This window comes from Anolis sagrei, chromosome 11 (assembly GCF_037176765.1).
Source record: "Anolis sagrei isolate rAnoSag1 chromosome 11, rAnoSag1.mat, whole genome shotgun sequence".
Lineage (NCBI taxonomy): Eukaryota > Metazoa > Chordata > Lepidosauria > Squamata > Dactyloidae > Anolis > Anolis sagrei.
The window spans coordinates 3,262,154-3,285,476 of record NC_090031.1 but is presented as its reverse complement, the minus strand read 5'-3'; the positions used below and the strand labels follow the sequence as shown (position 1 = coordinate 3,285,476).

At 42.1% G+C, this 23,323-nt stretch overlaps 1 protein-coding gene across 2 annotated transcripts; it reads left to right on the top strand.

Annotated features, from left to right (window-relative positions):
- The first annotated feature begins 3,008 nt into the window (after positions 1-3,008).
- ZER1 (zyg-11 related cell cycle regulator) lies at positions 3,009-23,163 on the top strand. Of its 2 annotated transcripts, none has more exons than XM_060757531.2 (16): positions 3,009-3,163; positions 5,292-5,551; positions 6,106-6,256; positions 7,971-8,416; positions 8,932-9,123; positions 9,351-9,465; positions 11,232-11,378; positions 13,873-14,046; positions 15,217-15,432; positions 15,534-15,575; positions 15,688-15,807; positions 17,898-18,013; positions 18,113-18,301; positions 18,407-18,504; positions 20,210-20,312; positions 22,812-23,163. In XM_060757531.2, the coding sequence occupies exons 2-16, from the start codon at positions 5,394-5,396 to the stop codon at positions 22,867-22,869; spliced, it is 2,325 nt and encodes a 774-aa protein (XP_060613514.2). In that variant the 5' UTR covers positions 3,009-3,163; positions 5,292-5,393; the 3' UTR covers positions 22,870-23,163. The 2 variants fall into 2 exon arrangements, with proteins under 2 accessions (XP_060613514.2, XP_067327889.1); XM_067471788.1 differs by having other exon boundaries at positions 3,009-3,167.
- The last annotated feature ends 160 nt before the right edge of the window (positions 23,164-23,323 follow it).

Here is a 23,323-nt window from a genome sequence, read left to right as displayed (position 1 = left end):
CCCTTGCCAGACTCCTCGCAGCTCCCCCTGGCGGACAGAAGCAGGAACAGGCGGAATAAAGACACACACACACATATATATATGACTATCTAGATCATAGAATCATAGAATCAAAGAGTTGGAAGAGACCTCCTGGGCCATCCAGTCCAACCCCACTCCTGCCAAGAAGCAGGAAAATTGCATTCAAATCACCCCTGACAGATGGCCATCCAGCCTCTGCTTAAAGGCTTCCAAAGAAGGAGCCTCCACCACACTCCGGGGCAGAGAGTTCCACTGCTGAACAGCTCTCACAGTCAGGAAGTTCTTCCTCATGTTCAGATGGAATCTCCTCTCTTGTAGTTTGAAGCCATTGTTCCATTGCGTCCTAGTCTCCAAGGAAGCAATAACCAAGCTTGCTCCCTCCTCCTCCCTGTGGCTTCCTCTCACATATTTATACATGGCTCTCATCATATCTCCTCTCAGCCTTCTCTTCTTCAGGCTAAACATGCCCAGCTCCTTAAGCCGCTCCTCATAGGGCTTGTTCTCCAGACCCTTGATCATTTTAGTCGCCCTCCTCTGGACACATTCCATATCTCTAGATACACACACACACATCCTACACAGAATGAGATTTTAAATTTATATATACACACACACACACACAGAGTATGTGTGTGTGTGTGTGTGTGTGTGTGTGTGTATATATATATATATATAGTGTACATATTGTGTGTTTGTATATATACACACTCCATGCAGTCATGCCGGCCACATGACCTTGGAGGTGTCTATGGACAATGGAGATGAGCACTAATGCCCAGAGTCGGACACGAGTGGACTTAACGTCAGGGGAAAACCTTTACCTAACCTATATATATATATAGTGTGTAGAGTGTGTGTGTATATAGTGTGCACATATACAGCATATGAAAACCTTTACCTAACCTATATATACACATATATATATATATACACACACACATACAGTGTGTAGTGTGTGTGTATATAGTGTGCACATATACTGCATATGAAAACCTTTACCTAACCTATATATATATATATATATATATATATATATAGTGTGTAGAGTGTGTGCATATATAGTGTGCACATATACTGCATATATACTGTGTGTACATATATATTGTATATGCATAGTGTGTGCGTATAGTGTGCATGTTAATATATATAGTGTGTATATACAGTATGTTTATATAGTGTGCTTGTATATAGTATGTGTATATACTGTATAAGGTACTAGCCATCCCCTGCCACATGTTGCTGTGGCCCAGTCTGTGTATATGTGTTTTGTGTGTGTATATTTGTGCATATGTGTATATATGTGGTTTTGCGCATGTGTTGTATTTTGTATTTATTTGGCTTTTCCGCTGTGTTTTTCAGTGTTTTTGTGAGTGATGGTCACTCATTGGCCTGAGAGGTGTCTTGTGTCCAAATCTGGTGTCAATTCGTCCAGTGGTTTTTGAGTTCTGTTCATCCCACAAGTGAACATTACATTTTTATTTATATAGATATAATATATAGTGTGTGTATATATACAGTTGTACATATATAGTTGTGTGTACATATAGTGTGTATATACTGCGTGTGTATATATGCAGTGTCAATGTATATATCTATATAAGGTATGTATATATGGAATGTATATATGGTATGTGTATATAGTGTTTGTATATATAGACTGTATGCATATAGTGTGTATATATCTAGTGTGTGTATATATAGCGTGTGTGTACATATAGTGTGTATATATATGTAGTGTCAATATATATATCTATATAAGGTGTGTATATATGGTATGTATGGTATGTGTATATAGTCTTTGTATATATAGACTGTGTGCATAGATAGTGTGTATATATATCTAGTGTGTGTATATATAGCATGTGTGTACATATAGTGTATATGCTGTGTGTATATATAGTGTGAGTGTATATAGTGTGTGTATATATGAAGTGTCAATGTATATATGGTATGTATATAGTGTTTGTATATATAGACTGCGTGCATATATAGTGTGTATCCAGTGTGTGCATATCTAGTGGATGTATATATAGTGTGTGTATATATAGTGTGTATACATGTAGTGTCAATGTATATAGCTATATCTATATAGGGTGTGTATATATAGTGTGATGTGTATATATAGTGTGTGTATATATATCTAGTGTGTGTATATAGTGTGCATATATATATATATATATAGTGTGTGTGTGTGCGTGCATATATATATATATATATATAGTGTGTGTGTGTGCGTGCATATATATATATATATATATATATATATATATGGAGAGAGAGTATCTATCCTTCTATCTCCCCTATCTCTCTATCTCTCTATCTTCCTATCTATCTATCTGTCTCTCTCTCTCTATATATATATATCTTCCTATCTATCTATCTATCTTTCTATCTATGTTTCTATCTCTCTCTCTATCTTCCTATCTATCTATCCATCCATCTATCTATCTATCTATCTATCTATCTCTCTATCTTCCTATCTATCTATCTTTCTATCTCTCTATCTTCCTATCTCTCTATCTATCTCTCTATCTTCCTATCTATCTATCTATCTATCTATCTTCCTATCTATCTATCTTCCTATCTCTCTATCTTTCTATCTATCTATCTATCTATCTTCCTATCTATCTTTCTATCTTCCTATCTATCTATCCCTCTATCTCTCTTCCTATGTCTCTTCTTATCTCTCGATCTTTCTATCTATCTATCTATCTATCTATCTATCTATCTTCCTATCTCTCTATCTATCTCTCTATCTTCCTATCTATCTTTCTGTCTATCTCTCTATTTTTCTATCTCTCTATCTCTCTCTCTCTCTCTCTCTCTCTCTCTCTATCTATCTATCTATCTCTCTATCCATCCATCCATCTCCCATATCTCTCCCTCCTCCTCCTCCCTTCCCTTCCTGTCCCGGAACCTTCTTCTCCGGGTCTCTGTTTCCTGGAAGGAAGGAAGGAGGGAGGGGGAAAAAGCCTGGCTCCTCCATCTGTTCCCAACCGGAAGTGACGCACGGATTTGTTGACAGCGGCCGTTTCTGCGGTGTGAGTGAGCCAGAGAGAGTCCCGAGGAGGGCCAGGGCAGGACCGGAACCGGAACCACTTCCAGGGCGGACAGCTTCTGCTTACCTGAGGGAGGCAGGCAGGTAGGTGAGCCTGGGGGGGAGAGGGAGGGAGCTGAGAGAGTGTGACCCTCCCCCCCTTGGCCTCAGGGCGCAGAGAAACAGGGGGGTGCCTCATAGGGGTGGCTGAGAGAAGGGGGGCCCCTTGGCATTGGGAGACAGGCCGGCCTCAGAGAAAGACAGTCACCTCTGGCAGGCACCCAGGGACACCCCTGGCCGAGAGAGTGGGACCACCCCACACCCCCCCCCCCCTTGGCTTCTATCTATCTCCCTATCTCTCTATCTATTTATCTCTCTATTTATCTCACTATCTCCCTATCTATCTATCTCTCTATCTCCCTATCTCTCTCTCTCTCTCTATCTATCTCCCTATCAATGTACCTAGGCTCAGCCTCAGAGAGACATTGTTCTCAATATGGTGCATAAAAGGACCTCAGGCAATATACATGCACATGGGTACATAGGCATCGCTTCAAACATACATTATTATGGCTAGCTATACAGTGTGTCCTATCTCTGTCTATCTATCCATCCACCCATCCATATCCTATGCAGTCTTATCTATCCTATCTGTCCTATGTAACCTATCTACCTATCTATCTATCCTAGCTATCCAAAATATCATTTCCTATCTATCTATCTATCTATCCATCCAATATCTCCTTTTCTATCTATCTATCTATCTATCTATCTACTATTTATCCAATATATCCTTTTCTATCTATCTATCTATCCTAGCTAACTATCCAAAATATCCTTTTCTATCTATCTATCCATTTATCTACTATCTATCCAATATATCCTTTTCTTTCTATCTATCTATCTATCTATCTATCCATCCATCCATCCAATATATCCTTATCTATCTATTTATCTATCCTAGCTAACTATCCAATATATCCTTTCTTATCTATCTATCTATCTATCTATCCATCCAATATATCCTTATCTATCTATCTATCCTAGCAAACTATCCAATATATCATTTTTTATCTATCTGTCTTTCTATGTATCTAGCTATCCATCCAATATATCCTTTTCTATCTTTCTATCTACCTACCTACCTATCTATCCTAGCTAGCTATCTAATATATCCTTTCCTATCCATCCATCCATCCAATATATCCTTTTCTATCTATCTATCCATCTATCCAATATATCATTTCCTACCTCTCTCTCTCTATCCTAGCAAACTATCCAATATATCCTTTTCTATCTATCCATCCATCCAATATATCCTTTTCTCTTTTCATCTTTCTATCTTTCTATCTAATATATCCTTTCCTATCTATCTATCTATCTATCTTTCTATGTATCTATCTATCTATTCAATATATCCTTTTCTTTCTATTTACCTATCTATCTATCTATCTATCTATCTACCCATCTATCCTAGCAAACTATCCAATATATCCTTTCCTATCTATCCATCCATCCAATATATCCTTTTCTATCTTTCTTTCTATCTATCTATCCAATATATCCTTTTCTATCTATCTATCCTAGTTATCAAAAATATCCTTTCCTATCCATCCATCCATCCATCCATCCATCCAATATATCCTTTTATATCTTTCTATCTATTTATCTATCCTACCTAACTATCCAATATATCATTTCCTATCTATCCATCCATCCATCCTTCCATCCAATATATCATTTTCTATCTTTCTATCTATCTATTTATCTATTCTACCTATCTAATATATCCTTTCCTATCTATCTTTCTATCTATCCCAGCTATCTATCTATCATAGCTAACTATGTAATATATCATTTCCTATCTGTCCATCCATCCATCCATCCCAGCTATTCAATATATACTTTTATATCTATCTATCTATCTCCCTATCTAGCTATGTATCTTATCCTATCCTATCCATCCATCCTATGTCATACTTCCTAGTTATCTATTCTTTCTTTCCCAGATATTTATCCTATCTTTCCTATCTATCTACCTACTTATTATAGTGATCCTTATTATTATGATATTGTTATTGTTGTTATTATTATTTTAATATTATATTATTAATACTATTATATCATTGTTATTATTATTATTATTATTATTATTATTATTAAAACATTCCACGTCAAATTCCCAGCCTTCAGGTAAGTGACACGCTCTCTCTTTCTCTCTCTCTTCCTGCAGCCTCCTGGATCCAGTTCAGACGTCTGCCCAGGAGGACCCTGGAACGGAAAGCCTTTAGGGGGGCTTGAGGGGGTCTTTATTGGGGCGTCCCCCCCTCCCAAGATGGCCTCCGACAGCCCTGAGTCCCTGATGACCCTTTGCACGGACTATTGCCTCCATAACCTCGAAGGCACCCTCTGCTACTTGCTGGACAACGAGACCCTCCGCCTCCACCCCGACATCTTCCTCCCCAGCGAGATTTGTGACCGACTCGTCAACGAGTACGTCCGTGCCAATTATTTTTCCATGCCCACCAAACCCTCCCAGTATTCTCTGTTGGTCATGGGAGTCCTGTGTGCCAAGTTTGGTTTAATTCCATCGGTGGTGGAGTTCAAGTGAACTATAAATCCCAGCAATTACATCTCCCAAATGACAAAATCAATCTCCAACCCCACTCAATTTGGGCGTATGGGGTATTTGTACCAAATTTGGTCCAGTGCATGAAAATGTGTCCTGCATATCAGATATTTACATTACAATTCGTAACAGGAGCAAAATTCCAGTTACGAACATAATGTTCTGATTGGCGGTCAACACAACATATTAAGAGGCCGTGGCATTAGGAAGGTTGAGACACACTCATCTATTGTATTGTTGTGCTAATGCATTGATTATTCTTTTAACATACTGATCATCCTTCTCATGCCGTTATTTATTTATTTACTATTTATTTACGTCACTTCTGTCCTGCCCATATCAGCCCGAAGGCTGATATTTATTTAATTCTCCTTTTAACGCCTTGATTCTTGCTCCCGTGACCCCTCCTTTCTCTCAGCTATGTGGAGCTGGTCAACTCGGACAGCATCTTCGACCACAACGAGAACTTCTTTGCCCTCTTTTCGGACCCCCGCAGCACTCGACTGGCCCGGATCCACTTGCGGGAAGACCTGGTCCAGGATCAGGATTTGGAAGCCATCCGGAAGCAGGTACCCTGACCTTTGTTTGGGAATGAAATTCATACTCCCTGCGGCAGAACTTTCCAAAATATGTGTTGGGGTTCCAACCATATATATATATAAGGTAAAGGTTTCCCCTTGACGTGTCTAGACTCTGGGGGTTGGTGCTCATGTCCAATTTTAAGCCAAAGAACCGGCGTTGTCCATATTTATTTATTTACATTATTTATATCCCGCCCATATCAGCCCGCAGGCGACTCAGGGCGGTTTGACACCTCCAAGGTCATGTGGCCACTGGCATGACTGCATGGAGCACTGTTACCTTCCCACCGGAGTGGTACCTATTGATCTACTCGCATTTGCGTGTTTTTGAACTGCTAGGTTGGCAGGAGCTGGGGCTAACAGCGGAAGCTCACCCTGCTCCCTGGATTCAAACCTGCGACCTTTCGGTCAGCAAGTTTGGCAGCTCACTGCTTTAACCCACTGTGCCACGGGGGGGGGGGGGGGATCCAGCCATATATATGTATATGGATGTATGTGTTTGTGTATGTATATATGTGAGTGTATGTATATGTGTGTGTGTGTATGTGTCAGTGGTTCTCAACCTGTGGTGTTTTGGCCTCCAACTCCCAGAAATCCCAGCCGGTTTACCAGCTGTTAGGGATTCTGGGAGTTGGAAAGAAATGGAAGGAGTGAGAAAGAGGGAGGGAGGGAAGGGAGAGAGGAAAGAGAGAAGGAAGGAAGGACAAAAGGGAAGGAAGGAAGGAGAAAGAGGGAGAGAGGGAAGGAAGGATGAAATGGTGGAAGGGAAGGAGAAAGAGGGAAGTAAGAGAGGGAGGAAAGAGAGAAAGAAGGAAGGAAGGAAAGAGAAAGAGGGAGAGAGGGAAGGACAAAAGGAAAGGAAAAGAAGGAAGGAAGGAAGGAAGGAAGGAGAAAGAGGAAAATAAGAGAGGGAGGGAGGAAAGAGAGAAGAAGGGAAGGAAGGAAGGGTGGAAGGGAAGGGAAGGAGAAAGAGAGAAGGAAGGAAGGACAAAAGGGAAGGAAGGAAGGAGAAAGAGGAAAGTAAGAGGGGGAGGGAGGAAAGAGAGAAGGAGGGAGGGAAGGAAGGAAGGAAGGAGAAAGAGGGAGAGTGGGAAGGAAGGATGAAAGGAGGGAAGGGAAGGAGAAAGAAGGAAGTAGGAGAGGGAGAGAGGCAAGAGGGAAGGAAGGAGAAAGAAGGGAGGGAGGAAAGAGAGAAGGAGGGAGGGAAGGAAGGAAGGAAGGAGAAAGAGGGAGAGTGGGAAGGAAGGATGAAAGGGTGGAAGAGGAGGGAAGGAGAAAGAGGAAAGTAGGAGAGGGAGAGAGGAAAGAGAGAAGAAAGGACAAAAGGGAAAGAAGGAAGGAGAAAGAAGGGAGGGAGGAAAGAGAGAAGGAGGGAGGGATGGAAGGAAGGAAGGAGAAAGAGAGAGAGTGGGAAGAAAGGATGAAAGGGGGGAAGGGAAGGGAAGGGAAGGAGAAAGAGGGAAGGAAGGACAAAAGGGTGGAAGGGAAGGAGGGAGGGAGGAAGGAAAGGGAGAAGGACGGAAGGATAGGATGGTGAGAGAGAGGAGGGCCTGAGAAAAGCGCCCAAGGGGGTTTGCCCATACCTGTTCTAAGGGGTTGGTTTGCTATTTAAAACCGAATTCCTGCGAAAAGAGTTAGGCCTAGCAAGCATGCTGTTTGGGAGGCCCTTCCTTACGGTCTCCCCGCTTCTTCTCTCGGGTAGGACCTGATGGAGCTCTTCCTGACCAACTGCGAGAAGCTGACGGCCAAGAGCCTGCAGACGCTGGGCAGCTTTGGGCCCACCTTGGTCTCGCTCAGCCTCTTTGGCTGCACCAACATCTTCTACCAGGAGGAGAACCCCGGCGGGGGCGGCGGGGGCGGCTGTGAGGACGACTTCAACCCCACGCGGCAGGTGCTGGCCAAGGGCTTCACCTTCGAGGGCTTCCCCCGCTTGCGCTTCCTGAACCTGGGCCGCCTGACCGAGGGGGTGGACGTGGAGGCCCTGCTCCGGCCCCTGCCCGCCCTGGCCGCCCTCGACCTCTCCGCCATCCAGATGAACGACCTGCTCTTCCTGACCCGCTGGAAGGACAGCCTGGCCTCCCTCGTCCTCTACAACACCGACCTCTGCGAGGAGCACGTCCAGGCCATCGCACAGCTGCGCAAGCTCCGGTGGGTCTCCCAGTCCCCTCCCCTCACCATTGGGGCCTCCATGGGCTGTTGTGTCTGCAGTTGAGAGTCCCCAAGTTACAAACATCTGACTAATAATAATAATAATAATTAAATAAAAAATAAAAAGGTTGGAGGTTCGAATCTGGAGAGAGCGTAGATGAGCTCCCTCTGTCAGCCCCAGCTCCTCATGTGGGGACATGAGAGAAGCCTCCCACAAGGATGGTAAAATATCAAAACATCCGGGCAACGTCTTTGCAAATGGCCAATTTCAGTTTCTTACATCACTCCTGACACAAAAAATAAAAAATTGGAAGGTTGAGAGACACTGATTATATTCTTTATACTATTGCTATGTATTAATAAAATAATTAATCAAATTAAATCAGGCCCTTGTCCCCTTCAACTGTATTATTATTGTCGGTGGGAGTCCCCAGCGCTCTCTGGCTATGGGCAGACTACAACGCCCATCGTCCTGTGGCATCTGCCTTCACTCTGCTTCTCTGCTCTTTTGCTAGGCACTTGGACATCTCCCGGGACTGCCACTCCAGCTACTACAAGTTCAAGCTGACCCGCCGGGTCTTGAGCCTCTTTGTGGACAACCTGAGCAGCCTCTCCTGGCTGGACATCTCCGGACACACCATGCTGGACAACTGCGCATCCGCCTCCTCCGCCTCCGCTGACCTCGAGGAGAAAGCCGGGCAGGTCAGGTACGGAAGAAGGGCTCCCTTCTGGGGATTGTACTGTTCCAAGAGTGTGCAAGAAATGCCGTAAATAAGAAAAATAAATAAATAAATATATTTCTATGCATAATCTATCTCCACCACAGGCATCCCAGTGTTCCTTTCTCTCTCCCTTGGTGTGGAATTTGCATCACCCTGCCCGCTGCCTCTCCCTTAACCCTTTCAAACAGCAAACATGCCTTTTTTTTTTGCAGCACCAACCCAGAAAAGAGCAGCATCACGCCTTTCCGGAACCTGAAGAGGCCGCTTCAGTTCCTGGGCTTGTTTGAGACCTCCCTCTGCCACCTGCCTCACATCCCGGCCTATAAGGTAAAGCAAGGGGCGAAAGAGACGGCAACAATACCCTTCTCTATCCGTAGCTGTGTGGGAAGCGTAGTCCTCCCAAGCCATTACACCTACATCTGATTCATTCTCTGCTGGGACTTCTTTAGCTTTGGTTGTAATGTAAGTTGTGTGCTCTATGAGTATGTGTCAAGTGTGTTTGCCAAGTGTTTTGATACAACTGATGGGCTAATCAGTAAAATGAACTAACTAACCTTCAAAGGGAATTGAACACAGAACAGAATTAAACATGAAACAGTTTAATATAATGTAATATACTGTATATACATATAATATTTATAATATTGTAATGGAATGCAATATGATACTAAGCTAAATAGTATTGCCTAACACCCCAAAACAAACAATGCCTTTTTCAGATAATCTGGGCACTACTGGGTACCTAAGTTAGTAATAATAATAATAATAATAATAATAATCAGATAATCTGGGCACTATTACTAACCTAAGTTAGTAATAGTAATAATAATAATAATTATTATTATTATTATTTTCAGATAATCTGCCCACCGCCAGGTACCTAAATTAGTAATAATAATAATGATTTTCAGATAATCTGGACACCGCTGGGTACCTAAGTTCGTAGTAGTAATAATAATAATAATAATAATAATAATAATAATAATTTTCAGATAATCTGGGCAACACCGGGTACCTAAGTTAGTAATAATAATAATAATAATAATAATAATAATAATTTTCAGATAATCTGGGCACTGCCAGGTACCTAAATTAGTAATAATAATAATAATAATAATAATAATGATTTTCAGATAGTCTGGACACCGCCGGGTACCTAAATTAGTAATAATAATAATAATAATAATAATAATAATAATTTTGAGATAATCTGGGCACCACCAGGTACCTAAGTTAGTAATAATAATAATAATAGCTGAACAGTTTACCAGCTGTTAGGATTTCTGGAGTTGAAGGCCAATAACATCTGGGGACCCCAGGGTTGAGAACCAGTGGGTTAAACCCTTGTGCCGGCAGGACTGAAGAGAAACAGGTTGGAGGTTCGAATCCGGGGAGAGTGCGGATGAGCTCCCTCTGTCAGCTCCAGCTCCTCGTGTGGGGACATGAGAGAGGCCTCCCACAAGGATGGTAAAAACATCAAAACATCCAGGCAATGTCCCCTGGGCAATGTCCTTGCAGACGGCCAATTTCCGAAGCCCCCAGACCACTTAGAAAAGTAATAAAAACTTACCCGGCCTCCATTACAAGCCTCGGCAGGCTCTCCCAGCACATAGAAATCTAATGCCAGTAGAGCGGGGACTGATTATAATGGAGGGCACGTAAGTTTTTACTACTTTTCTAAGGGATCTGCAGGCTTTGGGAGAGGGGGTGGGTATTTCCACAGTTTACCGGGCTTATTTAGCCCAGTAAATGGTGGGAATACTGGCTTGGCTGCAGTATTCGGCAGTCCAGAATCAGAAAAGTTGATCCTGACACTAATATTACAGGTAATACTACTAATAATATTACAATGTAATGGTATAGTACAATATAATAATATTTAATATGTGTATATATATGTGTGTGTGTGTATATATATATATCTTGTAAGTTGCTCTGAGTCCCCTTCGGGGTGAGAAAGCGACATATAAATGTCGTAAATAAATAAATGTTTCGAAACCTCTAGAGAAGGAGATTCCCAGGGGGTCATTCATTCATTTGTCTGTTTGTTCGTTCATTTATTCCGTCTGTTTTTGCCTCCAAAACCCTGCCAGGTGACAGGGAATGAGAACGAGGAGCAGGTCCTGAACGCCATTGAAGCCTACACCGAGCACCGTCCCGAGATCACCTCCCGCGCCATCAACCTGCTCTTCGACACCGCACGCACCGAGCGCTGCCACCAGCACCTGCGCGCCCTCAAGGTGAGCTCCTCACTCTCCTGGGCTTCGCTCGGGCAGGGAACAATGGCTAATATAATAATCTACATATATCAAAATTTGTTTGTGGGGACCTCATAACTCCAAAACCACTGGACGAATTGACATGAAATTTGGACACAAGACACCTATCAACCCAATGAGTGACTATCACTCACAAAAACACAAGAAAACACAGCATCAAGGACTTAAAAAAAAACCCCAAAACCCTAGAAGACGATATGGCGCATGCACTAAAGCAAGTCCCCTAGCTCCGCCCCCCCCCCCCCCCTCATTGTGAGGGGGGAAAAATCCAAGGATCCGTAGTGGAGGTGCTTTGGAAGCTAAGCACACACATGGCCACACACACATAACTGACACAACAAATGCGAGATACTCACAAGCAGAGATTTGGCTCTGAGTCCCCTTCAGGGTGAGAGAGGGCGGCATATAAATGTCGTAAATAAATAAAATAAAATAAATAATGGCAGGTTTGTGTTGGACTGGATAGCCCTTGGAAGTACCTTCCCAAACTAGGGTTCTTCTATTATTATTATTATTATTATTATTATTAGAAACACAACAAGATGGGTCCACAGCTGTTGAATTGGATCACACGTCGGACACTTCCCAAGTGTCTAGGACTGTGTGATGTATTGTTGTTGTTATTATTATTATTATTATTATTATTATTATTATTATTATTAGAAACAACAATATGAGTCCACAGCTGTTGCATTGGATCACACATTGGACAGTTCCCAAGAGTCTAGGACTGTGCGATGTATTATTATTATTATTATTATTATTATTATTATTATTATTATTAGAAACACAACATGATGAGTCCACAGCAGACACTTTGCTGGCAGTTGTATTGGATCACACGTCAGACACTTCCCATTATTATTGTTATTATTATTATTATCTATATATATAAAAATGCTCTGTGCGTAATGAGTACCTTAAAAACAAAAAAACTATTGGGCCAAATGACCCCAAATTTGGCAACAAAACTCCTCACAATCCAAGGAATGACCATCACTGAAGAAACCCCACAAAAATATATTTAAATTCAAAATATTACTATATTAAATAGACTCATAGAATAGAGTTAGAAGGGACTCTACCATATTATTGCGGGAGAACAGACAGGAAGGAAGAAGAGAAGAACGGGAGGGAGGGAAAAAAGGAAGGAATGAAGGAAGGAAGGAAAGAGGAAAGGAAAGGAGCAAAGGAAGGAAAGAAAGAGGTACCGAAGGAAGGAAGAAGAGGCTCATAGGCCTTGTTGTTCCAGCTCCACTGGCTGCCGATCTGCTACCGGGCCCAATTTAAGGTGCTGGTGTTATCCTACAAAGCCCTAAACGGTTCCGGCCCAAAATACCTTTCGGACCGCATCTTGGCCTATGAGCCCACGAGGACCTTGAGATCGTCTGGGGAGGCCCTTCTCTCGATCCCGCCTGCCTCACAGGCACGTCTGGCGGGGACGAGAGAGAGGGCCTTCTCGGTGGTGGCCCCCCGGCTGTGGAACTCCCTCCCTGCTGACATCAGACAGGCGCCCTCCCTTATGTCCTTCCGTAAGAGCCTGAAGACATGGCTATTCGAGAAGGCATTTAATTAAGTGCTACAGTAACTGGAAATGACAACTGGAACGGAATATGACTACGAGATTGATTATGATTCTACTAAATAAATAAGAAGAGAAAGTAGAAAGGAAAGAAAAAGGGGAGGAAAGGCAGGAAAGAGGTAAAAGAAGGAAGGAAAGGGAAAAGGAAATAAAAAATGAAAGAAGGAAGGAAACAGACAGGGAAGAAAGGAGACAAAGGAAGAAGTAGAGAAAGGGAGAGGGAAGGAAGGAAAGAAAGAGAGAAGGAAGGATGAAACCAAAGAGCAAAAGAAGGTATGAAAAAAAGAGGTAGAGAAGGAAGAAAGGAGAGAAAGGGGAAGACAAAGGGGGGAAGGAATAGGTAGGTACCGCTCTTTCATAATAGTCCAGATATCTATCTCTACTTCGAAAATTCTTACTATAGGCCACAGCAACGCTTGGCAGGGTACAGCTAGTTATTATTATTATTATTACTATTATTATTTACTGGCTGTTGTATTGGATCACACACGTTGGACACTTCCCAAGTGTCTAGGACTGTGTGATGTATTATTATTGTTGTTGTTGTTGTTGTGTTATGTTTATTATTCTCTGCACAAAGAGAAACTCAACACAACTTACATTAGAAGGCATTTAAATACGATTTAAAATGGACAAGGATACACACCATAATTAGACATCAATGGTATTAAAATTTACAGTTGACATCCATACCAGCTATAACCCACATTATTATTGTTGTTATTGTTATTTCCCCATAGGAAAATAGTGCTGGGATGTTGCTTGACCTGCCTGGCCAAAATAGAGGGTTGGGCTGGATGGCCTTTGGGGGCCCCTTCCCACTGTGTTCTGATTCTAACGCCGTACCCCCCCCCCCCGCCCTCTTTTTTGCAGCTGGTGATTGCGGCCCTGAAGTGCCACAAGTACGACAAGAACATCCAGGTGACGGGGAGCGCCGTCCTCTTCTACCTGACCAACTCGGAATACCGGGCCGAGCAGAGCATCAAGGTGCGCCGGCAGGTCATCCAGGTGGTGCTCAGCGGCATGGAGTCCTACCAGGAAGTCACTGTAAGTCGGCCATTCAAACCACCCCCAGCAGATGGCCATCCAGCTCCTGCTGAATAATAATAATAATACCACTATATTGCTGTTGATGCAACCTAGGATGGCGTTGGCCCTTTCCACTGCAGCGTCACACTGTTGGCTCATGTTCAGTCTGTTCTAAGACTCCCAGGTCCCTTTCCCAAGGTCTGTAACGGTTTCCCCAGACAATCACCCCTGGCAGATGGCCATCCAGCTCCTGCTGAATAATAATAATACCACTATATTGCTTTTGGTGCAATCTAAGATAGCGTTGGCCCTTTCCGCTGCAATGTCACACTGTTGGCTCATGTTCATTCTGTACTAAGACTCCCAGATCCCTTTCCCAAGGTCTATAATGGCTTCCCCAGATAATCACCCCCGGCAGATGGCCATCCAGCTCCAGCTGAATAATAATAATACCACTATATTGCTGTTGATGCAACCTAGGATGGCGTTGGCCCTTTCCACTGCAGCATCAAAGTGTTGGCTCATGTTCAGTCTGTTTTAAGACTCCCAGGTCCCTTTCCCAAGGTCTATAATGGCTTCCCCAGACAATCACCCCCGGCAGATGGCCATCCAGCTCTTGCTGAATGGTGATACTATATTGCTGTTAATGCAACCTAGCATGGCGTTGGCCCTTTCCGCTGCAGCATCACAGAGTTGGCTTGTGTTCAATCTGTTCTAAGACTCCCAGATCCCTTTCCCAAGGCCTATAATGGCTTCCCCAGATAATCACCCCTAGCAGATGGCCATCCAGCTCCTGCTGAATAATAATAATACCACTATATTGCTCTTGATGCAACCTAGGATGGCGTTGGCCATTTCTGCTGCAGCGTCACACTGTTGGCATGTGTTCAGACTTTTCTACAAATACTCCTAGATCCCTTTCCCATGGACTATAATGACTTCCCCAGACATTATATTGCTATTGATGGTGTTGGCCTTTTCTGCTGCAGTGTCACACTGTTGGCTCGTGTTCAGGCTGTTCTGCTGAGACTCCTAGATCCCTTTCCCATGGACTATAATGATTTCCCCAGACTTTATATTGCTATTGATGGTGTTGGCCCTTTCCGCTGCAGCCTCCCCCTGTTGTCCCGTGTCCAGATGGAGGCCTGACCCCATTTCCGCCTCCCTTTTGCCCCCCCCCTCCCCCAGGTGCAGCGCAACTGCTGCCTGACGCTGTGCAACTTCAGCATCCCGGAGGAGCTGGAGTTCCAGTACCGGCGGGTCAACGAGCTGCTGCTGAGCATCCTCAACATGACGCGGCAGGACGAGTCCATCCAGCGCATCGCCGTCCACCTCTGCAACGCCCTGGTCTGCCAGGTGGACAACGACCACAAGGAGGCCGTGGGCAAGATGGGCTTTGTCATGGTGAGGGACACTCCACCCCAGCCCCTTTTGTTAAGGGACCGCAAGCCATATCCACCCGAACGATGGCCTTGACCTTGTTGTTCTTCTTTGTCCACAAACAGACGATGCTGAAGCTGATTCAGAAGAAACTGGTGGATAAGCTGGTGAGAACTGTTCCTTAACTGACTGCAAAATGGAGCGAAATGGGGCTCCGCTTCTCTGAGTCTCTTGTCCCAAAATGTCCGAAAACCGGTCTGTTTTGGCCCTCTTTTCCAGTGCGACCAAGTGATGGAGTTCTCCTGGAGCGCCTTGTGGAACATCACGGACGAAACCCCAAACAACTGCGAGATGTTCCTCAACTACAGCGGCATGAAGCTCTTCTTGGAGTGCTTGAAGGTCAGCACAGAGTTTCGCCCGTTACATACACACACACACACACACACACACACACACACACACACTCACAAGCTTTGGATGAATTGGTGCCCCATTTAGAGTTCTCTCCACTTATAATTGCTGCCATATTATTGTTGTTTCCCCCTTCTTTCTGCTCTATATTGCCTTTGGAGGCATCAATGGTCCATTTGGCATCCTCTCTGTTTATCATTGCGGCCATATTGTTATTATTTCCCCCTTCTTTCCCCTACATATTGCCTTTGGAAGCATCAACAACCCCTTTGGCGTCCAATTTATCATTGCTGCCATGTTATTGTTGTTTTCCCCTCCATATTGTCATCGGATACCTCAACCGTCTATTTACACTTCTCTCTGGATATCATTCCTGCCATATTGTTGTTGTTTTCCCCCCATATTTCCCCTCCATATTGCCTTTGGAGTCCTTTTGGAGTCATCTCTGTTTATCATTGTTGTCATATTGTTATTTTCTCGTCTTTCCCCTCCATATTGCCTTCAAATGCATCAGCAGGACCCTTTGCCGTCCTTTCCCATTATGGGGGCTGCTATATTATTGTCCGTCCCCCCCCCCCCCGTCCCCTCATATTGCATTGAGATGCTGCCATATTGTTGTCGTTTTCCCTTCTTTCCCTCCATATTGCCTTCAGATACACCCACGACCCATTTAGCATAATCCCTGGTTTGTTTGTCTGTTTACTTACTTACTTATTTACTTACTTATTTATTTACTTACTTACTTTATTTATTTATCAATTTATTTATTTACTTACTTATTTACCTATTTATTTACTTATTTACTTATTTATTTACTTACTTATTTAATTATTTTTTACTTATTTATTTACTTATTTACATACTTATCTACTTATTTATTTATTTACTTATTTAATTACCTATTTACTTATTTATTTACTTATTTACTTACTTTTTACTTACTTATTTATTTATTTACTTATTTACGTACTTATCTACTTATTTATTTATTTATTTACTTATTTAATTACCTATTTACTTATTTATTTACTTATTTACTTACTTACTTATTTATTTATTTACTTATTTACATATTTATCTACTTATTTATTTATTTACTTATTTAATTACCTATTTACTTATTTATTTACTTATTTACTTACTTTTTACTTACTTACTTATTTATTTACTTATTTACATATTTATCTATTTTTTTTTGAACCGGTCCGAATCCCTCTTTGAAGGTGAGAGGGTCGGTATATAAAACCTCGAAATAAATAGAAATAAATAAATATCTACTTATTTATTTATTTACTTATTTAATTACCTATTTATTTATTTATTTACTTATTTACTTACTTTTTACTTACTTACTTATTTATTTACTTATTTACATATTTATCTACTTATTTATTTATTTACTTATTTAATTACCTATTTACTTATTTATTTAATTACTTATTTACTTACTTTTTACTTACTTACTTACTTACTTACTTACTTACAGTATTTATATTCCTCCCTTCTCACCCCGCAGGGGACTCAGGGCGGATCATAATGTACACATACATGGCAAACATTCAATGCCATTTAGACACACAACAGATATAGACACACACACAGAGGCTATTTAATATTTCAGCTTTTTCATGAGGGTATTCTGGCCACCAGGGGAGCTGTCGCTTCACTGTCCATTTGTGACACGGATGAAGTACTTCCTCATTCTTTTGCATGCTTGCTGGAGATTTTTATGGCCTTGTAAATTAGTTATATTAGCCTCCCCGCATAAGCAGTACCTAAATTTCCCACTTGACAGATGCAACTGTCTTTCGGGCTGCAAAGGTCAACAGCAAGCTACACAAATTGGTCAGAAGCTCACTCCGACCTGGACTGGCTTCGAACTCATGACCTTTCGGTCAGTGGTGACCTTAGTGCAGCCAACTCCCAGTCAGCTGCGCCACATTCCCGGTGCCTATGGAGGCCCCTCTGTTTGTCACTGCCGCCCTCTTGTTGTTGTTTCTGGGCCTCCCCCCCCCCCCCCCCCCCGGTCTCGCTTCTGCTCCGGGCGCTGCCACGCTGTGTCTTCCTCCTCGTCGTAGGAGTTCCCCAACAAGCAGGAGCTGCACCGCAACATGCTGGGCCTACTGGGCAACGTGGCTGAGGTGGAGGAGCTCCGCCCGCAGCTCATGACTTCCCAGTTCATCTCCGTCTTCAGGTGAGCGAGCGCCCCTCCACGTGTGCCCCAGCCAAGGGTTCCCAGGGGGGTCGGTTCGAGAGTGGCCTCCATCTCCTCCTCCTCTTCCTCCTCCTGCAGCAACCTCCTGGACAGCGAGGCCGACGGGATCGAGGTCTCCTACAACGCCTGCGGGGTCCTCTCCCACATCATGTTCGACGGGCCCACGGCCTGGGTCATCACGGAGCCCCCCCGGGAGCAGGTGGTGGGGCGCATGTGGGACGCCATCCAGCGCTGGGACCTCAACTCACGCAGGAACATCAACTACCGGTGGGCAAGGAAGGGCAGGGCAGGGTGGAAGGGCCGTCCCATTGGGGTGGTGGCTGCCCAGCCCCCCCCCGGACCCTGACCACCTGCCCCCCCCCCTTTTTGCAGGTCCTTTGAGCCCATCCTGAGGCTCCTCCCACAAGGCATCTCCCCCGTCAGCCAGCACTGGGCCACCTGGGCACTCTACAACCTCGTCTCTGTCTACCGTAAGTCCCTCACTCCCTTCCTTCCTTCCTTGCTTCCTTCCTCCTTTCCTTCCTTCCTTCCTTCCTTCCTTCCTTCCTTCCTTCCTCCCTCCCTCCCTCCCTCCTTCCTTGCTTCCTCCCTTCTTCCTTCCTTCCTTCCTTCCTTCCTTCCTTCCTTCCTTCTTCTCTTCTCTTCCCTTCTCTTCTCTTCCTTCCTTCCTCCCTCCCTCCCTCCCTCCCTCCTTCCTTGCTTCCTCCCTTCTTCCTTCCTTCCTTCCTTCCTTCTTCTCTTCTCTTCTCTTCTCTTCTCTTCTCTTCTCTTCTCTTCCTTCCTCCCCTTACCTTCTTTCCTCTCCCCCTCCCTTACCTCCTTCCATCTTTCCTCTTCTGTCCTTTCTTCTTTTTCCTCCCTTTCTTTCCTTCTTTCCTTCCTCCCTTCCTACCATCTTCCTCTTCCTTCCATCTTCCCCTCTTTCCTCCCTCCCTCCCTTCCCTCTTACCTTCTGTCCTCTCCCCTCCATTCTTTCTTTCCATCCTTCCTCCTCTTCTTTCCTTCCTCCCTGCTTCCTTCCTTCCTCCCCTCCTCTTCTTACCTTCCTCCCTTCTTTCCATCTTAATCACTTTCCTTTCTTCCTGCCATCTTCTCCTCTTTCCTTCCTTTCTTCCTCCATCCCCTCTTACCTTCTTTCCTCTCCCCTCCCTCCTTTCTTTCCATCCTTCCTCTTTTCCTTTCTTTTTCCTTTCTCTCTGCTTTGTTTCCTCCCTGCTTCCCTCTTTCTTCCTCCCTCCCTCCTTCCTTTGTTCTTTCTTTCTTCCCTCTCTTCCTCAGTTCCTTCCTTTCCTCTTCCTTCTTTCCTCCCTCCCTCCCTTATCTCCTCTTGCTTTTCTTTCTTTCTTTCTTTCTTTCTTTCTTTCTTTCTTCCTCCATTCCTTCCTCCCTTTCCTATTTCTTCCCCCTCCTTCCTCTTTTTCTTTCCGTTCTTTTTTCCTTCCTCCCCGCTTCCTTCCTTCCTCCCCTCTTTCTCTTTCTTTTCTCCCTTTCTTCCCTCCTTTTCTCCCTCCCATCTTCCTCTCTTTCCTTCCATCTTTTTCTCTTTCTCCCCTCTGCTTCCCTCTTTCTTCCTCCTTCCCCTCCTTCTTCTGTTTTTCTTTCTTCTCTCCCTTCCTCAGTTCCATCCTTCCTCCCTTTCCTCTTCCTTCCTTCTTTTTTCCCTCCCTTCCTTCTCTCCTTCTTGCTTTTCTTTCTTTCTTCCTCCATTCCTTCCTTGCTTCTTTCCTCCTCCTTCCCTTCTTTCCTTCCTTCCTTTTTTCTTTCTTCTTCCCCAATAAATGGCCGTCCAGCCTTTTTATTATTATTATTGTTATTAATATAGAATTCGAGAGTTGTAAGGGACCCCCAAAGGCCATCCAGTCCAACCTCCTTCTGCCATAAAGGGAAGCACAATCAAAGCCCTCCCAACAGATGGCCATCCAGCCTCTGCTTTACCATTATTAATAATATAGAATTATAGAGTCCTGGAGCTGGAAGGGACCCCGAGGGCCACCCAGTCCAACCCTGTTCTACCACAAAGGATGGCACAATCCAATCCCTCCCGACAGATGGCCACCTACTTCAAAAGTGCCAGAGCCTCTGAATCCCAGCGTTGGGACCCAAGGGGCCGCTCCTGCGCATGGCTTTGCTCTCTTTCTGGCCACCTTCCTTTCTCCTTTCCCTTCCTTTTTGCAGCGGACAAGTACTGCCCTTTGCTGATCAAGGAAGGCGGGCTGCTCCTCTTGAGGGACATGATCAAGATGGCTTCCTCCCGGCCGGAGACCAAGGAAATGGGGCGGTGAGTGGGGCGGGGTGGCTGGCCGTCCTTTAGCCTGTGGTTTGTCTGTCTGTCTGTCTGTCTGTCGTGATGATGTGGTCTGCAGCCCCTTACCTTCCCACCAGAGCGGTACCTATTGATCTACTCACATTTGCATGTTTTCGAACTGCTAGGTTGGCAGGAGCTGGGGCTGACAGTGGGAGCTCACCCCACTCCCCAGATTTGAACCTGCGACCTTTTGGTCGGCAAGTTCAGCTCAGCGGTTTAACCCACTATTGTTTCTATTGCTATATTACAATATTATTGTTTATTATTATTAATAATATATTATTTAAATAATAATAATATATACTATATAATTATTTAAATATTTATTTAAATAATATATAATATTTATTATATAGTATTTAAATAGTAATAATAATAAATACTGTATAATTATTTAAATAGTAATAATAATAAATACTATATAATTATTTAAATAATATATAGTATTTATTATATGTTATTTAAATAGTAATAATAAATACTATAAAATTATTTAAATAGTAATAATAAATACTATATAATTATTTAAATAGTAATAATAATAAATACTATATAATTATTTAAATAATATTTAATATTTATTATATATTATTTAAATAGTAATAATAAATACTATATAATTATTTAAATATGTATTTAAATATCTATTTAAATAATATATAATATTCTTATTTTTATGTTATTTATATACTATTAGTATTAATATTATATTGTACTACATAATAATATTCTCAATATTCTATGTATATACATATATTTTTAGCATAGTGGCACACGGGGTTAAACCCTTGTACTGGTAGGACTCAAGACCAACAGGTAGAAGGTTCGAATCCGGGGAGAGTTCGGATGAGTTCCCTCTGTCAGCTCCAGCTCCCCATGCGGGCACATGAGAGAAGCCTCCCACAAGGACTGTAAAACATCAAAACATCTGGGCAACGTCCTTACAGACGGCCAATTCTCTCACACCAGAAGCGACTTGGAGTTTCCCAAATCACGCCTGACACAAGAAAATATATATTATTTTATATTATATTATATTATATTATATTATATTATATTATATTATATTATAATGGCCCCCTGAGCAACATCTTTGCAAACAGCCAATTCTCTCACACCAGAAGCGACTTGCAGTTTCCCAAGTCATGCCTGACATGAGAGAATATATATTATATTATATTATATTATATTATATTATATTAGCCCCCTGGGCAACGTCCTTACAGACAGCCAATTCTCTCACACCTGAAGTGACTTGCAGTTTCTCAAGTTGTTCCTGACACACACACACACAAATTAGTATTATATTGTATTGCATTACAATATTATTATCAATATTATATGAATATACAATATATTATTAGCATAGTATTACATATTACTATATTGTAGTACACCGCAATATTATTAGTAATAGTACGTGTAACATATAATATATAATTATTATATTATTATAGATTATTATATGGAACTATATTAGTATACCACAATGTATATAATACATTTCTGGTATATTATACTATTAGCGTTATGTAATATATTTTACTATAGCATAAGCTATATATAATATATTATGTGAACATTTTATTGTATATTATTATTATTATTATTATTGACACAAAATCACAGTATATCACAGCAAATGAGATCTCTATGCTGGATTTCGTATCACAAAATCACAAGTTGAACACTTCCCAAGTGTAATCATTCTTCTTCTTATTATTATTATTAGGTTGTCATTTCCAACTTTTCTCCCCCTTTTTTAGGAAAGTCAATATATAATATATTACGTAATATATTATATATAATATATATATTATGTAAACATTTTATTGTATATTATTATTATTATTATTGACACAAAAACACAGTATGTCACAGCAAACGAGATCTCTATGCTGGATTTCGTATCACAAAATCACAAGTCGAACACTTTCCAAGTGTAATTATTATTATTATTATTATTATTATTATTAGGTTGTCATTTCCAACTTTTCTCCCCTTTTTTTTAGGAAAGTCAATATATAATATATTATGTAAGATATATATTTATATCTATATATATATAGTAAATATTTTATTGTATATTATTATTATTATTATTATTATTGACACAAAAACACAGTATGTATGCTGGATTTCATATCACAAAATCACGAGCACTTCCCAAGTGTTATTATTATTATTATTATTATTATTATTACTATTAGATTGTCATTTCCAACTTTTCTTCCCACCTTTTTTTAGGAAAATCAATATATAATATATTACGTAATATATGATATATTATGTGAACATTTTATTGTATATTATTATTATTATTATTGACACCAAAACACAGTATGTCACAGCAAACGAGATCTATATGCTGGATTTCGTATCACAAAATCACAAGTCGAACACTTCCCAAGTGTAATTATTATTATTATTATTATTAGGTTGTCATTTCCAACTTTTCTCTCCTTTTTTTAGGAAAGTCATTGAACACTGCAATAACTTTATGGACGAGAACATGGACACCTCCAGATAAGAGGCGAGGCAGAGAATGAGCCTCTCGCTTGTACATAGAATGGGACTTTCTCACCCGCTGGAGGAGGAGGAGGAGGATTAGGAGGCGCCGCAGCCAGCCCGTCGCGTGTGTTTGGTGTGTGCGCCGCTCGGGAGGCCTTTGGGGCCACACAGCGCTCCGATTTGCACAAGGGCCCCTACTTCCTTCCTTCCTTCCTTCCCCTTTCCTTCCTTCCTTCCCTCCCGCCGCACTTCGTCTGTGTAAAAAGAAAGAAAGAAAGAAAAGACGATCCAAAAAAATCTGGTGTGTCTGTCTGTTTTATGTCAACATTGCGGCACTTGGAACAGGCTCCAGTGTCGAGGAAGTCCTCCTCGTCTTCCTCCCATCCCGTTTGCTTCCTCTCTCATTTGCAGAGTTATTATTTGTGTGAATGCAGCCCTGTGAAATAAGATTTGCATTCATAAACCCACTAGGT

Bases quoted from the DNA above. Each gene is read 5' to 3' on its own strand.
- ZER1 (XM_060757531.2), top strand. From the start codon at position 5,394: ATGGCCTCCGACAGCCCTGAGTCCCTGATGACCCTTTGCACGGACTAT. The intron at 14,047-15,216 runs GTAAGTCGGCCA...CCCCTCCCCCAG, and splicing joins AGTCCTACCAGGAAGTCACT to GTGCAGCGCAACTGCTGCCT. The intron at 18,302-18,406 runs GTGGGCAAGGAA...CCCTTTTTGCAG, and splicing joins CGCAGGAACATCAACTACCG to GTCCTTTGAGCCCATCCTGA.